Consider the following 17,139-nt stretch of genomic DNA (forward strand, 5'->3'; position numbering starts at 1 on the left):
ATTAGCACACAGAAGCCATTCTGCAACAGTACCAAGCCAAAATAGGCCACTATGTGTACTACAAGTCTGCTCAAAGTCTCCAAGTCTAGGCTCTCAATCAGTCCCCCAAGAAATACAGTGGATAAAATCACATGCTTTAATTAAAAATTCTGTAAGACAACACCACATACACAAAGAACTGGACTGGTTCTCACCTTTGCTTGTTTAGAAGTGTTGAGTTTGATGGCAGAAACTTTCCCCATATGATCACCTACGAAAACTCTAAGAATAGCTGTATCCCAACAGAGAGCTGTAACTTTTCGGCCTTTGTGTTCTGAAGACACATAAATTTGTTCTGGTTTCCCACGACGCTCTTGATTTAATTCCCAAACAACTACAAGACCTTGACTGCAAGAATTGAGTCACAGAAGTACATTTTTGGCAATTGTAAAAAAAGGTACGATTTAATTGCATCACAAGATTAACTATTTAAATATATGCAAAATTTGTTCTTCAGAAAAGAGGAAGTACAAAGTCAAGGTATTAATTTCCTTGCCTTAGTCACCAAACCAGCATAATATGACAAGTTAAATATTCCAAACTATATCTGTTCTTTTCTCTTGCAAGGCCTTTGAAGTTTGTTGCCTCAAATTAACATTTTCTACAAACATGAGGGTGACCAACTGCCTGCCCTCGTTTGCTAGGTACTGAGGGGTATCTGTGCTAAAACTGGGACAGTCCTAGGCAAACCAGGATGGTTGGTCACCCTAACAAACACACTTGTCAATTTAAAATGCATCTGGAAAAGAACAGAGCTTTAAAACAGTTTCTCACCTGGTAGCTACAGCAACATAATCATCATCATGTAAACAACAGGCAACCTGAGAAATTGCACCTTCCTAGAGCATAAAAGGAAAAAATATTTTGTAAATCTCAAGTTTTATAATCTTCTGTTATTCCAAATGATTGTTTACATTGGAGAAATCCACACTTCTGAGACTTGGAATGGCATTTGACAGGACTGCCCTCAATCTTACCCTGTGTGAAAGAAAAAGCCTGTGCTTCCAGCCTTCTTTCTGAATGAGATGGAGTCCTCCTCCTGAACTGCCCAAAGCCAGCCATTTCCGAGACACAGCTATGCTCGTGCACTAAAAACATATGAAGAGGCAAGTGTGAGATAATCACAGTAATGTAACCAAATAGACTATCCTCTGAAATAAATACTGAGGATTTATGTACCAGGTTCCTCCCCTCACTTTGCCCCCTGCCCAGATGGATACAACATAATGGCACTTACTCTCTAATTCTAGGATAGTGGAAAATATTGAAGAAAGAAGATTTTGTTTTTTAAACTTTTAATTGAATCTGAAAAAGGCTGAATAAGCTCAATTGTATAAATAAGTCATTTTCCCTCGGCAAAGCCAGTTATTGGACCATTTATATTTTGTGTAATTTGGCTAGGTCATTCCAATGCTGACCACAATGTAGGAAGACCAAGCAAGTTAACCAGGGCATAAAGCAACCACTTTAATCATTTAAATCATTGCTGGTCCGTATAATCATCAGAAAACACCCACAGCTCTTAGAGCAAGTGAAACACAGGTCACTGTCGTGTCTCTCCACACCCCTGGCCTGCTGATTTCTCTCCTTATCCACAGGAGAAAGCAGTGGTCATGCTGTGCCTAATACCCTGTGGTAGGCTAGTGGATGACTAAGAGATTCCCAACCCTCTTCAACTTTGTTGCTTTTCCCCAGAGAAGTTGTAAAACCTAAATATGCACCTTCCCGGGTCCCCACGCTGCCAGATGTAACCACGTAGCTCAATTCCAGCTAATAAGACTAAGCTTGCTGGGGGCTTCTCAGGAAGCTTTATCTTCCCAGAAAAAGGAAGAGCCTGAAGAAAAGAAAGCCATTGCCCTTGGCCCCCTCTTTCTTGCTTATGAAGCTAATGAGAACAGTAAAACCGGAGATAGGACACATATTGCAAATATGATGAAAAGCTAACATATGGATGATGGTAGAACAGGAAGGATGGAGTGTCTTCAGTGATATCACTGGGCCACTACACTGAACCCAGAAACACTGACTTCCAATGAGATTATAAACATCTTTATTGCTTAAGCTCCTAATAGTAAGTTACACTATATTGTAACTTGCAACTGAAAAAATTTCTAACTGATATCAACCCTCACAATTGTTGTTCATATTACTTTGCCTATCATTCCCTATTCTTCCTTTCCTCAGAGGCCAGAAAGGTGCTTTGGGATGGTAACAAAAGTGTAAGAATAAAATTATTTTGGAATTGGTTATGAGACTTTGTTCTTCACCATGTCATTCCTGGGTTTAATCAAAAGAACTCAGAAAGTGAGGCAAGTACATAGTTCTTCCCACAGAGCTAACTTTTGCTTTGCTCCCTAAAACAGAAGGTACATCAAATTCCCTGTTTTGGAATGATCTAACTATAACTGCAGTGGTTCAAGTTATTCAGAATGTAATGGGGTTGCTGGGCTCAGAAACCAATACCCCAAAATATGGTACTTTGACATGCTGAGAGGCCTTAAAAGCTGCCTCAAAATCAAAGTCCCTCTAACCTCATCTTGTTCACCACCTACATGCAAGTGCAGAGTGTGACTTTCTCTGGAATTTCCTTATTTGACCAAGAAAGCTTCCTTCTAAAAGAAATGCAATTGTCTTAAACCCCCTTCCTAGGGATCTCATCAAATAATCAGGAAAGATCAATCACAGGAGAAGAGACTGGGAGTCATCACCACGCCCAGACACTTTCTATCTATTCTTCTGAAGGCAGCTCCAAGAGATTTGGCAGTGAGAGGGACTTTATGTGCATAAGACAGATTGTTCCTACGCAGCTCCATCCCTCACCTTCGCATAAAGTCTGCCTCCCACCTACCGGGCCCTTGCATTCTCCCAGACGATTCACTGCTGCCCAGTAGAATTGTCTGTATTCCCATCTTGCCCCTCCCCTATGAAAAAGAGTATATAAGCTTCTGTACTGGGTTACTGGGTAATCATTCTCCTGTGATTTCCCTGTGCTATGCACATTAAAAAACTTTTTGTATGCCTTTTCTCCTATTAATCTGCCTTTTGTCAGCTGATTTTCGGTAAACCTTCAAGGGGTGATGGGGAGGTTTTCTCTTGGTCCCTACAGGGTACACTTATTTACACTATTTTATTTTCAATTAAATACATTACTTTCTGAGAGAAGACAGCACGATTACTGAGGAGGAAAAACTAAGCAATCAGTGTCATGATTTCCAGGGGTGGTAAAGAAATTAATAGAGTTTATTTGGGCCAAAGTTGAGGACTGCAGCCTGGGACACATTTCCAAGTTGCCTTCGGGAGTGCTCTGGGGAACAAGAGAGACTCAAGTTTTCAGGAGAGGGGACGATTACAAACATTTACCAGGAATTCTCATTGGTTTACAGAAATAATAATACTGGTTAGTGACGGGCTATGCATTGTTGAACTATACGGTTATGGATTTTATGGCTACTTGGCATCAGGTAATCTAGTGCCTGAAGAGCAAGTGGCTTCAAGTGGTAATTATTTAGCTCAAGGGGGAGTGACATAACTGCTGTTTCATTCCAATGTCTCTCTGTGTCTGATAATTTAAAGGTGCTCATACTCCTCAGATAAAAAGTTTCTTTTCTTTTTTCCACAAAAGTATGAATAAGACAAGTAAGAACACCCAAGATTCCACAAAACATAAGGAATGAGACAGCAGGGGCACATGTAACAGCACACAAAATTACAAATATGCAACTGATACAAGGATCAAGAAATTCACCTTTAGACGACTGGAGTCCAGCCGCAGGGCTGAGAGTAATGGATCCAGAGACTCAAACTCTGCGAGAACATGGCTGTAGGACTCTGGTATCACTGGCACAAAAGTCATTTAGCCAGAAAGTTGAAACTTCTTGAGTGGTAGGCACAGAATTCCTCACCTGAATAAAACATACAGAAATATAATTTAAGAAGCTCACCATTCACTCAGCAGGGATTTAATAAATATGTGGAGAACATAAGGAAACATGAGAAAGGAACCATGATCCCTACTCTACAGGTGCTTACCATCCAGGTGGAAAGAAAACACATATAGGTAACATCTTACGCCACAGTGTGCTAACACCATGTCATCCATTCCCTGACTCTAAAACTCCCAGAGTATCAGGTCCAGATTCTCAAAGCCCTCCATAATCCTATGCCACTTTATTATCTAACTGTGGGAGGAGGTAGAATGGACATACTGGGATTTAAAAGGAAAATTGGTCAAGCTCCTCTGACATAAAATATTAATAGCCAGCTCACTGCTGCATTTCTTTGAGTTGAAAATTTTCTTCTGTCTTTAGGAGTTCCTTATTAAAATGCTATCTTCTGTAAAGGCCTCAAATTATAAACCCTTATCAGCAAGCACTACAGTTACCAGCTAACAATTGAACGGTACGTAATAGAAATAGGCCTCTGGACCTCTCTCTCCAGCCCAGCAGGGTCTCAGTATGTTGAATGAATGAATGCACCTACTAAGTGAAAAGTAAGGAGCAGGGAATCAGAGCACAAAGAGCAAGAGCTTCAACAAAAGAGACTACACAGGAATGAATACGGATAAGAATACAAGGTAGCAAATGCCAAATACCCCATGAGAAGTTGGAAAACTAACACAAGAGTTTTTAATCTGTTCAACTACTCTCAAGTGCACATTTTTGTCAAATTGTACCAATTTCCCAGAAAAAAGGAAATAAAAAGAAAATTTTACCCATTAATTTTAACTTTCTTCAATCATTTGCTACCTGCCAAATTAAGAATAAAAAGTGGCTGGGCGAGGTGGCTCACGCCTGTAATCCTAGCGCTCTGGGAGGCTGAGGCCGGTGGATCGTTTGAGCTCAGGAGTTCGAGACCAGCCTGAGCAAGAGCGAGACCCTGTCTCTACTAAAAATAGAAAGAAATTATATGGACAACTAAAAATATATACAGAAAAAAATTAGCCAGGCATGGTGGCACATGCCTGTAGTCCCAGCTACTCAGGAGGCTGAGGCAGTAGGATCGCTTAAGCCTAGGAGTTTGAGGTTGCTGTGAGCTAGGCTGACACCATGGCACTCTAGCCCAGGCAACAGAGTGAGACTCTGTCTCAAAAAAAAAAAAAAAAGAAAGAATAAAAAGCAATTTAATACAACAGAAAAATTCAGAATCAACTGTTTATACTTAATTGTTTTTTGTTTATACTTTGTTTTGTGTTCTTGACTTTAAGGAACATATGTATTTATTCATTTAGTCAACAAATACATACTGAGCACCACCTATGTGCCAGGCATTGTTCTAGGTCCTGGAGATAACAATGGAGGACAAAACAAAAACCGAACCCTCAAGAGCATACTTTCTAGTGAAAACACATACAGAAGCTTATGGTATTTTTTACTGCATACACATAATACGGTCTCGTCTTCTGCTGTTAACACTGTTCTTAATACAGCTTGACCTTTGCAAGGAGAATGGTGTTCTAAAAAAAAGAAACTTTAGTATGCTTATACTCAAAATATTTGAGAATTCCTGATCCTGATCTAAGAAAAATCTTTCCTCATTCTTTTCATTCATTCATTTTATTGAGTACCTGGTAAAACACCAGGCACAGGGGTGGAAACAAATCAAGTAAAATAATTCCAGAAATCAGTCAGTTTATAATTAAATAGGGAGACAAAGACAAATACCATACACACACACACACACACACACACACAGAGGTCTTATAAGGGAAACATAAGAAACATGCTCTGTTAGAACTTAGAGGACAGAGGGATCACATTGAATTAAAGGGAACCATAGAAAACTTCCCAAGGGAAGTAGCACTGATGCCGAGTAGGCTTTTCTCTGAAGGAAAAGGAAAAGAGTAGCAGGTAGGGCAGCAATAGGCAAAGATACAGAGATGAAAAAATGCAGAATATATTTGGAGAATACAAGTTTAGTCTTTGGTTGAAACATCAAATACAAGCAGTGGAATAATGAAAGATAAAGCGGGGATAGTAATTTGGGCCCAAGTTACAAAATACTTTGAATTTCAAACCAAGAAACTTAAACTGAATTTGGCAGGCAACAGAAAGGCATTGAAGAATTTGGTGTTGGGAGGTCACATAATTTCTGTAAAGTGATGTGGGCAGATGCTAGAGAACAAGGACTTGGGGGAAAGGGGTGGGTGGTGAGGAAGTGACGATAAAGCATTTCAATTACTTAAGAAGTCTGGTGGAAAAGGAGAAAAACCTCATGACTTTCCAAAAAGGGAAGACTCAGATTAGTAGGTAGTAGCTAAAAACAAAGACTTTTTTTTATTTTTTCAGAGACAGGGTCTTGCTCGGTAGCCCAGGCTGGAATGCAGTGGCACAATCATAGCTCACTGTAGCCTACAACTCCTGGACTTAAGCAATTCTCCTACCTCAGCCTCCACTAAAAACAGAGTCTCTTTTTTTTTTTTTTTTTTTTTTGAGACAGAGTCTCGCTTTGTCACCCTGGCTAGAGTGCAGTGGTGTCACCATAGCACCATAGCTCACTGCAACCTCAAACTCCTGGGCTCAAGCAATCCTCCTGCCAAATAGCTAGGACTACAAGTAAGCGCCACCATGCCCAGCTAATTTTTTTCTATTTTTAGTAGAGAAGGGGTCCTGATCTTGCTCAGGCTGCTCTCAACTCTTGACCTCAAGTGATCCTCCCACCTCAGCCTCCCAGAGTGCTAGGATTACAAGCGTGACCTACCATGCCCAGCCTAAAAGCAGAATCTTTAAAACAAAAGTGACTGAAGATACAAGAAAAAGATAAAACCATGGTACAGGATCCAAAAGTGATAAAAAGAGATGATATCAAGACCATAATGTCTCTTTCACTTGTGATCTTGAAACAAAGAAACCACGGTGGATAGGTCATTTTGTTTTCATCTCTGTGAGAAAAGAATATGCTGGAAGTTATGACATAATGGGAGAAAAGAACCTACCTAGTAAGTTTCTTCTTCAAAAAAGACAAAAAGATTTAACGGAGATGAGAATGGAAAATAACACAGCATGAGTAATGTTAGTTCTCAAGAGCAGTTGCTGGGTGACAGTGTTAAACCAACTTTATACCTTTCTTTATGTTAACTCTCCCTGAAATGACTGGTTCCCCTCCAGCTCTTCTTATCCAAATCTACCCAGCCTCCAAGATCCCATGTAAGCCCCACTTCTCAGAATTCTCAAGGTGGAAGAAGACTCAAAGGTAATTCTGTGCATACATCTACCTAACTCAGGAATTGGTTTTGCCCTAGATCCCTGACATTTGCAGCAATGGAAAGAAAGCACTCACTCTCATGACACTGCCCATTCCAGTACTCCACAGTGCTCACTGATACAAGGCCTTTTTAATATTGGGCCGAAATCTGATCACTTAGAGCTCTTAGCATTATTCCTAATTGTGGCTTCTACAGTTGAATTGCATAAGTCTACTCCTTCCAAAATAACCCCTCAGTATTTGAAAAGCATTATCAGGTCTTCTAAAAATTTAATATTGCCCACACTTCCACCATTCCTGATGTGACAATTTCCAAATTCTCCATTCTGGTCAACCTTTGACAGAGGCACTTTAGTTTGCCTGAAAATGAGGTGTCTAGAACTGAACATAGTAATACTCCTTAAGTAGCTTCATGAGCCCAGAATAGAATAGAAACACTAACTTCCTCAATCTGGACACTTAATTTCTATATTACATGCTAAAATAGTTAGCTGTGTTTTTAAAGTGGTCATGTTACACTGTTGATTCAACAGAGCAGTCAACTAAAACCCAAAGAAATTTTTCACATAATAAAGTCTTCCTAGCCAGTACCTAGATACAGTAGAATTGAGCTCAGATTGAAAGCTGCTATTAATCAAATGCAACAATGGATATAGTAAAAAGTACCCAGAAATTTACAGGCTCAGTACAAACAAGAACAGCAGCATGCTAATTATTCAGGCTGGGTTGCGTATACATGAGGGTTCATTTTATCATCTTGTCTACTTTGTCTAAGTTTGAAATTTTCCATAATAAAATGCTTTAAAAGTATACACTTTAAAAGAAAAACCTCTGTACAAATCTTCAATAGCTCTCCTTCTTATGTGATCTTGTGATTTTACCCCACTTTACCCTTCTATTCTCCAAATGTATTGGACCATCTTTTATTTTTCTTTCATTCTATAAACTTACTGTGCCTTCATGGTTTAATATATGCTTTTTTTTTTCAATCTTCCCCCACTTAACAAAACCCTATCTTTCTGCAAAGCTGAGTTTAAATGTTTCTTCTGTGAAGTCTGTCACAGCTCCAGGCCAGCAAAAAACCAAGTACACAGAAGTTGTAGACAAATGCTTACCAAAGACAATGAAACAACTTCTGGGAGACTGGCTTAACCAAGGGTCACAGAGTTCATAAGAGGCAGAGCTGAGATTAGACTGCATCTCTCCTAAATCCAGATCTAATCATCTTTCCATTTCCCTGCATGACTTGATGATAACGCAAAACAGCACAGTGTTCGCTGCTCACAAATCAAATGCAAATCAGTTTTCTCTTTTGCCCCACTAGATGCATGAAAAAGAAGGGCACGCAAAAGGCCTAAGAAAGGGAACAAAAATTAAATGATGCGAAGGTGAAGTACCAAATTTCCTCATGTTCCTAATGGAATCTTTCTATCCAAGAAGTTATGATCAGAGAACGATCCTCCGCCAAAGACAAAGACATGGAGACTCACTCATTCATGCACTCATTCATTCATTCACTGGAGAGACACGGATGAACAAAATACAGTCCCTGCCCACAAAAAGCTTCTCGCCTAGCAGAACTACCTTTTTAACAGCAGTAACTTTAATACTGTATTCAGATCTCTTGATGAGGAGAGCCCCAGTAACCAAGTTTTCACAGCCAGGCTCACAGACCAGCAGCCCGGAGGTCCCGGCCCCGCTACACCACATCCAGGCCAGCAGCTCCCACTCTCAATGTAACGCACCTACTCACCCGGCTCCCTGCCGGGCCACTAACAGCAGACTGAAAGCGGAACCTGAACTTCTGCCTCCCCTCCTGCTCCTCCCCTTCCTGGCTTGCGTCATCCAGGAGCGCCGGGGACGCGGGGGCAAGGCTGTTAACGGCATTTCCTCATCACGTGACGGGCCACGCCCCTCCTTGCGCGTGGTCCCTCCCCCTCAGTCCGCGGTCGCGATTACGCTCTCTACCGCCTGGAGTCCGAGGACTGTCGCAGGCTGAAGACACGGCATCGACCGCAACCGGAGGAGCTCTAGGCCAGATGGAAGGGCCAGCCAGGATCCTGGGACCGTTGATCGCTCGAGGCCAGAGAGAGGAAAGAAACAGGCGGGAACCGGTGGGGGAGGGAGGGAACCAGCGGAAGGTGTCATGGCGGCTACGCTCTAGGGTCACGTGCCCCTTGGGCCGCCTTGGCACTTCCGGTCACGTGCCCTCAGACTCCTCGCAGCCAGCGATGGAGGCGAGACCCCCCAGTAACAGAGGCGGTAGCGACTGCTGCGGCCGCTGGGTTTCAGCCTCTTCCCAGCAGCGGCTCTAAGAAGCACAGCAGAACTCGACCCGACCCAACCCAGTTACTCCCTGCCCAGAGCTGTAGCTTCCACCTGGTAAGTTTAGACCGAAGAATGGGGTTGGGTGGGCGGGTGAGAGGAGCTGACAGGCCCCGGGGCCGCCGGACTGCGCGGATTCTCCTCCTTTTTCTTGCGTCGCTGTCGCTGTGGCCCCAACGCCCTACGCTGTCGGCTCATTTGCCCTTATCTTGAGGCAGAGAAGAGGCGACCTCTAATCTACTTAACCTAAAAGAAGCCTGCCCTCCCACTGAGGGAAGGGACTCAAAGATTTACCCAAACCTACGATCAGATTTGGCTTATGAGAATGAAGGAAGTCGAGGCCTTTCCCAGTCAGAGAAGCCCTTTCCGTTGGAAAATGTGCTGTTAAGTCTCGGTTTATGTAAGAGAAAAGCTCTCACTTTGGTGTCTGCGTACCGTTTGCTTCCGCTTGTCAGTCTTACCGCTCTTAAAAACCTTAACACATATGCCAATCCACACACCCCTAGTTTTGGTCATGCCCAATGTCATTGTCATGTAATGATGAAAAATAGACCATCAGTACCTGGAAGTATATAATTATAAATTTCCTAATGTTCTCAAAGGCTAAATTGACCAGGTGTTTCTCATTGACTTTTAAACGTCCATTTTAGCGTTTAAATGGGGCGAGGAAAGGAAACATAAAAACTTAACTTTTTGTCCATTCGAATACCCTGTTTAAAAAACATGCAAAACTGAGTGGTTTGAAATATACTTTGCAGTAAGTATTGACTCCATACAAACCAATATCCAGATCTGTGATTTTCAAACGTTTTAAAGGAGTGGAACGATTTCTCCCCATGAATTCTTTTAAGAGGGCTGGACCCCACCCACTTAGCCTCCCCTTTGTCCTAGAGGCATCTTGGAACACGGTTTGAAAAGCGCCCATCTGGACTTTGGTAATTAAGCCAAAGTTGCCAACCCTAGTCTCTTTAAAAGCCAAAACCAAAGCAGTTGAGATGGAGAGGTCACAACAGAAGGGAAGATAACCTCTGGTACCAGGCCTCTGGCTTACGGAGGGACTGGACTCTGGAGAGAACTTTGTACCTGTTAGCAGGCCTAAATCCTTCATTCAGAAAGGAGAAGTGGTCTGCTACCCTCAGCAGTGCAGTGTATTGATAGGTTTTAGTCTCTCCCAGGTGATATTAAATACATATAGCAGTACAAATGTTAAAAGTCAAGAGGGCTCTTTAAAAAATACTGGGAAGATTGGTGCAGTCAGAGGGAGAAGAGTCAGTTAAAAGTAGCGAAGCAGGTCGGGCGCGGTGGCTCACGCCTGTAATCCTAGCACTCTGGGAGGCCGAGGCGGGTGGATTGCTCAAGGTCAGGAGTTCGAGACCAGCCTGAGCGAGACCCCGTCTCTACTAAAAAATAGAAAGACATTATATGGACAACTAAAAATCTATATAGAAAAAATTAGCCGGGCATAGTGGCGCATGCCTGTAGTCCCAGCTACTCGGGAGGCTGAGGCAGTAGGATCGCTTAAGCCGAGGAGTCTGAGGTTGCTGTGAGCTAAGCTGACGCCACGGCACTCACTCTAGCCTGGGCAACAAAGTGAGACTCTGTCTCAACCAAAAAAAAAAAAAAAAAAAAAAGTAGCGAAGCAGGCTGGCTGCAGTGACTTATGCCTGTAATCCCAGAACTTTGGGAGGCTAAGGCAGGAGGATCACTTGAGGCCAGGAATTTGAGACCAGCTTGGGCAACATAATGAGACCTTGTCTCTACAGAAAAATAAAAAAATTAGCCAAGCATGATGGTACTTGCCTTTAGTCCCAGCTATTCTGGAGGCTGAGGCAGGAGGATCCCCTGGGCCCAGGTGCTGGAGGCTGCAGGTGGTGACACTGTATTTTGGCCTGGGCAACAGAGGCAGGCCCTGTCTCTTAAAAAAAAAAAAGAAGAAGTAGTGAACCAAGCTATGAGCTCCAGTCAGTTGTGAATGCTTCCTGTGTTACTGCTCTCAAGCCTTGGATCTTCTCTCTGCTGATACCGTATGTCTTTCCATCTTACAACATGCTTCTCTGTGCTGGTGTTTTTTTCCCATACTAACAGACTGTTGTCTGGTGTATGTACCTTGAGCTTCCCTAGTATTTTGGCCACTGTTTCTACCTTATGGATACTGCTACTAGAGTTGTCTTTGTGCCCTTCCCCCTTTCTCTTTCCTGCATTCAGTGTGGCATTGTGAGGCATAGATCTAATAGTTCTTTTTTCCCCCACTTTGATTACCAACCAATTACTCTTTCAATTTTGGTAATGTACTCTTGTCAGCGTGCAGTATTTATTAGTGGATATGAGCACATTTTCCTGTATCATGCATCTCTTGTGTTGCATTTTCTTCCTCCTGCCTGTCCCTGCACTGCTGTAAAGTGAAAAAATGCTCAATCCTGTATTGCCACATTTTTTCTTCTTAATCTCTTCCCTGTATGTGAAACTATCCTTAAAAGATACATTTTGGTCACTCTTTACATACTTCTAACGTCTTATTCCCTGTAATGCTGAATTGTTAGAACGTTTTTTGGGGTGCTTGATGACAAGTAGCATTTCAAATCTCCATTTTTTTTATAGTGGCGGATATATCAGCTCTCTTTTTAGTAATCCCTATTTTAGAGGGCAATAATGAGTTTGTAGTTCACTTTGCCTTCCCTCCCACTTATCTCTGTACATTGGAAAAGGGGGTGTAAATAATGGAAATGTAGAGATGCAGTAATTTAAAGATTGCTAGTCAACTGTTTCAAATTTTTCCTGTCACTGTGTCCTTATAAGGACAAGACTCAGTTATTGGAATCTTTGCAAGAAGTCATACCCTGATCTATGATTTGAGAACTATAGTGCTTCCTGGAGTTTAGCCAAGGATGTGTATGCAAAGGTTTCTTGTGTGTCTTACCAAGATTGTATTCTGCTAACAACAGAGATCTTAAATGATGTCACAGATATTTACTGGCCTCTTACAATGGGCCAGACGCTATATTGCTGGGTGCTGTATTGCAGAGAACACAACACACGGAGCCTCTGCCTTCCCTTATGACACTTGCAGTCTGTCAGGGAACATATACTTTAAAAGAATTACATAAAAAATTAATTACGGTTGTGGTAAATGGTACGAAGAGAATAATAGGAGACCTCAGCTAGTAACTTGGAACCTTAGAGTAGACTGAAAAAGATGAGCAATATTAATTTTCTAATATTCATTATAATAAACACATAACTATTAAAACTTTAAAGTCCACTGTGTTTGTAGAATGTAAAACTGTTCTGCATACCATATAAGTAACATTTTAGGAAACGTGAATTAAAATCTGTAAAATTCTGAGAAATCTCTGATAGACAAAATAAAACTAGATCTGAGAAAGATGGGAGGGGAAGGGTTGAGGAGAAGTTAGTGGGTAATCATAGGATAATTTTAAGTATGTCAATAGTTGGAAGAAAAGCAGTGAGAAAGGACAGCTGACAGAGCAAGTCCCCAGTTAACTGGGCTTACTGGCACAAATAAAAGTGGTAGTGTTGGAAAAGAACAGAAAAGCCTTTCTGAGTTGGGAAGGTGAGGGAGAAAAGATGGATGAAGACACAGAAACTGTAAAGTGAAGAATACATTAGATTAATAGAACCGCCTTTCAGCTGCCCACTTTAAATCAATGAGGAAAAAACATAACCCCTTATATATAGCATGGAAAACCATGTGTACCAAAATTCATTTATGGAGAACGTAAAAAAATAAATCAGAGATACATTGGGCCAACTGGTCAATTGTCTCACAGTTAATTTGCTTGGTAAATTTCCCCAGTCATCTGTTGTACCTCTGTTAATTGTATAAGGATCAATTTTAGGAGGTTTAATAGAATCATTGGGGCTATCCTACAATGGCTTCTGTGGTTTCCAGATTTTTCTTAAAGGGAGTTCTTTGGGTGGCACACACTTAGTCCCAGTAGAACTCTGTAAGAGCCACAGAATATTTCATTTATGGAAATTATTCCTGTAGGCTACATTTAAACAAATAAGGCCAATGAAGATATAGCTTTACAGCCGGGCGCGGTGGCTCACGCCTGTAATGCTAGCACTCTGGGAGGCCAAGGCAGGTGGATCGTTTGAGTGCAGGAGTTTGAGAGCAAGAGCAAGACCCTGTCTCTACTAAAAATAGAAAGAAATTAACTGGACAACTAAAAATATATATAGAAAAAATTAGCCGGGCACGGTGGCTCATGCCTGTAGTCCCAGCTACTCGGGAGGCTGAGACAGTAGGATCGCTTGAGCCCAGGAGTTTGAGGTTGCCGTGAGCTAGGCTGATGCCATGGCACTCTAGCCAGGGGAACAGAGTGAGACTCTGTCTCAAAAAAAACAAAAACAAAAAACAAAAAAACAAGTGATACATATTGCAGAAATTGAAAATAACAAACTATTGAAAATAGAGAACACTTTTAATTTTTACTGACACTCCCAATAGCTTCCTCTGTTACCTTATAAACATTTGGTTTGATGGGGAATAAACTCTTGAGAAGACATTTTTATAACTACTTCATTATAAAATATGTATTTATTATAGTTAATCCAGAAACAAAAAATAACATTCAGATTATCTGTATTTTTATCACCCATAGCTGTTATTAAATTTAAGGTCTCTCTCTTCAGTCATATATATTTGCAAAATGCCCTAGTGGAAATTTGAGGTCAGGCTGACCCAGATTCAAACCTAGTTCTACTACTACCTTCATGCTTGGGGAAAGCATCTTGATTTCTCAGACCTAGTTTCCTTATCTACAGAATGGAACCAGTAATAGAATCTACCTCATAGGATTATTAGCTGGGAACTGAATGAGAATGCCTATAATGAGCTTAGTCCAGTGCCTGGCACATAGTAATAAGCATTCAATAAATTTTAGATTTAAAGAAATTAAAGAATGTAGAATCAAGCTACATCTTTTTGTTTGTTTGTTTGCTTTGATCACTTAACAGTGTGTCTTCTCGTGCCATTTAAAAGTCTTAAAACAGGTTTTTAAATTTTTTTTGCTCTGTCTCCCAGGCTGGAGTGCAGTGGCTCACTGTGACCTCAAACTCCTGAGTTCAAGCAATCCTCCCACCTCAGCCTCCCAACTAGCTAGGACTATAGTACATGCCACCATGCCCAACCAGGTTTTTAAACTTTTTAAGCAACTGTAACCCTCTAATCAAAGTCTTAGGAGGACATGAAATAAGACAGCTAAAAAATGGTATCATATATTAAGAATTTTAACTTTTTATTATATTTGATGTATAGATATCAAAACTGGAGATTGTAAAATGACATGGGAAGTTATTTTCAAGGGCAAGTTGTTCTGCTGTGAACAGGTTTGTGCACACTTATCCCCAAAGGCCAAGGAAGCTGAGAGGCTGACAAATTCAATTCCTCAGAAAGAGATATTTTATAGGGACTTATAAACCGAAGCTATGTCCTGGTCAGCAGGGAGACACTTTTATACTACAGGAAAAGGGTACGTGCGTACTTCAGAAGGAATTTGCCTAAAGGCAGGATTTACTGTAAGCAGTAGATTGAATAGAAATCTTAGAGGCATTCCCCAAACTGGGGTTAATCAGAAGTCAAGGTGGTAGATTAGCATCCAAGATGGAGTTGGTTTATCCTCCACACAAGTGAAAAACACAAGATAATTAACTTGGATGTATTTCATGATTACATTAGTAAGGTGGGTACAGATGACATAAGCACAATTTAAAATGAAGAGAAGTGATGTTAGGGTTGTGGGATTATGGAATTTTTAAAATCTCTCTTTGTAATTGTTTTTGTGAATTAAAAGCAGTCGTCTGATTGGGCTTCATTCCAGCATTTACAGATGCACCCGTAACGCAGACCGTCTCCACCCGCATGACTCAACAGTGCCTCACACTCATATCCAGAGCTAAATCCCTTCACTTTCAAACCTGTTCTTCTCATTTATCTCTGCAAATGGCACCACTATACTCATCAGTAAGGCTTAAAAATAGGGAATGGGCAAGCAACTGTGACACCTCCTTCAGCACTTTAATTTATCCTGCTTCCTCAGTGGTCCTTCTTGTCCCTTCCTCTCCATTGTCACTGCCACCAGCCTGCTTCATAGACCCCTTCCAGTTTCTCTACAGTGCCTCGTGCTGCCCACGGATTAATTTTCCAAAATACAAATCACTCCTCTATTCAAAAGTCTTCCGAGGTTTTCTGTTGTTTACCACATAGTGTGCCATTCTCCACTGTCTACCTCCATCTTAACCGTCCAACCTCATATTCTGCTGATCTTCATTGTGAACCTTATGCTGCATCCAAAGCAGACTGCTTTGCCATTCCTAGAGAGTTTTAAGCCTTTACCCCAAACCATTCCCTTTGCCTGTAACACCTCTTTCCCTTTACTTTCTCTGTGGAGCTCCTTTCTTCAAGACTCAGTTCATAACTAATTTATATATAAAAAAAGAATGAGCTATTGATACATGCAGCAAAATGGTGAATTTAAAAAAAAAGCAAAAAACCAGAGACAAAAAGAGTATAATTCCATTATTTAAAGTCCTATAACAGATAAAAGCTAATCTGTGGTGATAGAAATCAGAAATAGTTGCTAAAGGGTGGGGGAAAGAGAACTGACTGAAAAGAAACCTGAGGGAACATTCAGTAGTGATGGAAATGTTCTGTGTCTTCTTTTGGATAATGGTGCATGGGTGTGTACAGTTGTCAAAACACATCAAACAGAATGCCTAAGAGGTACACATCTGTTGATTTGTTAATTATATCTCAGTCTTTAAAAATTGCTTTAAAAAAATTCTATGGTAAACCTTTTAGAAGGTTTCCTAAGTGAAGAAATTGCCTCTGAGCCGAACTTATAACATTTTTTATGTCCCTTTTAGGACCTCATGCATTCTGATTTGTATAATAATACACACTCATACACCACATACACACTCATCTTGCTCACTATACTGGAAACTCTTTAAAAGCAGAAATTACTATTGACATTCATCTTTGGGCAGGCCCCAGTCTCCTTGGCTCAGTACAAATTTATTGGATAAATGTATCACACTGACCCTTTTCCTGTCCATTGTTGGGATGGAATAGCCTAGAAAGACCTATAAAAGGGGAGATGCCATGACTCATAATAAAGTCAACTTCAAAGAAATCAAGATTTCTCTTTTTTTACTTGTATTTTTTCTAACTCATTACTTCAGAGAATAAGAAATAATAGTGTTTTTAATCTAGTAGCATTTTTTCATTAGTCCTAAGAAGTGTTAGTTTGAGAGTTTATTAGTTTTTAGTTTTCAGACAACTTCATACTAGAATTGCTGATTTTCATTGTTTTTAACGCCTGCTACTCTTCTTTTACTAACGCTTATTTTCCCATTATGTTCCAACAGAAATTCTCAATTATGTTGAATAACTAATGGCAGATCCAGTATTTCCTTGTTCCCATTTGTTTTAACCTTTAGGAAAAATGTTTCAGTAAAGCTTCACTTATTTGCTCAGGGCAAACTTAATTCTTATGACACCTATATACGTATGCTAACTTCTCTAAAATTATACTCTATGCCTGGGCCGGG

At 40.8% G+C, this 17,139-nt stretch overlaps 2 protein-coding genes across 2 annotated transcripts in view; one reads left to right on the forward strand and one right to left on the reverse strand.

Annotated features, from left to right (window-relative positions):
- HPS5 (HPS5 biogenesis of lysosomal organelles complex 2 subunit 2) overlaps window positions 1-9,044 on the reverse strand; it is a 37,674-nt gene extending 28,630 nt beyond the window's left edge. The window contains exons 1-5 of the mRNA XM_069469672.1: window positions 8,985-9,044; window positions 3,785-3,941; window positions 1,017-1,127; window positions 814-878; window positions 195-387 (exon numbers count right to left, since the gene is read on the reverse strand). Coding sequence (XP_069325773.1) covers window positions 195-387; window positions 814-878; window positions 1,017-1,127; window positions 3,785-3,892 — 477 coding nt within the window. The 5' untranslated portion in view covers window positions 3,893-3,941; window positions 8,985-9,044. The remainder of the gene's footprint in view (window positions 1-194; window positions 388-813; window positions 879-1,016; window positions 1,128-3,784; window positions 3,942-8,984) is intronic.
- A 112-nt stretch (window positions 9,045-9,156) lies between these two features.
- GTF2H1 (general transcription factor IIH subunit 1) overlaps window positions 9,157-17,139 on the forward strand; it is a 37,207-nt gene continuing 29,224 nt past the window's right edge. Inside the window, exon 1 of the mRNA XM_069469673.1 lies at window positions 9,157-9,621. The gene's annotated coding sequence lies outside the window, so the exon portion shown is untranslated. The remainder of the gene's footprint in view (window positions 9,622-17,139) is intronic.

The sequence above is a fragment of the Eulemur rufifrons genome, chromosome 6, assembly GCF_041146395.1.
Source record: "Eulemur rufifrons isolate Redbay chromosome 6, OSU_ERuf_1, whole genome shotgun sequence".
In the NCBI taxonomy this organism is placed as follows: Eukaryota; Metazoa; Chordata; class Mammalia; order Primates; family Lemuridae; genus Eulemur; species Eulemur rufifrons.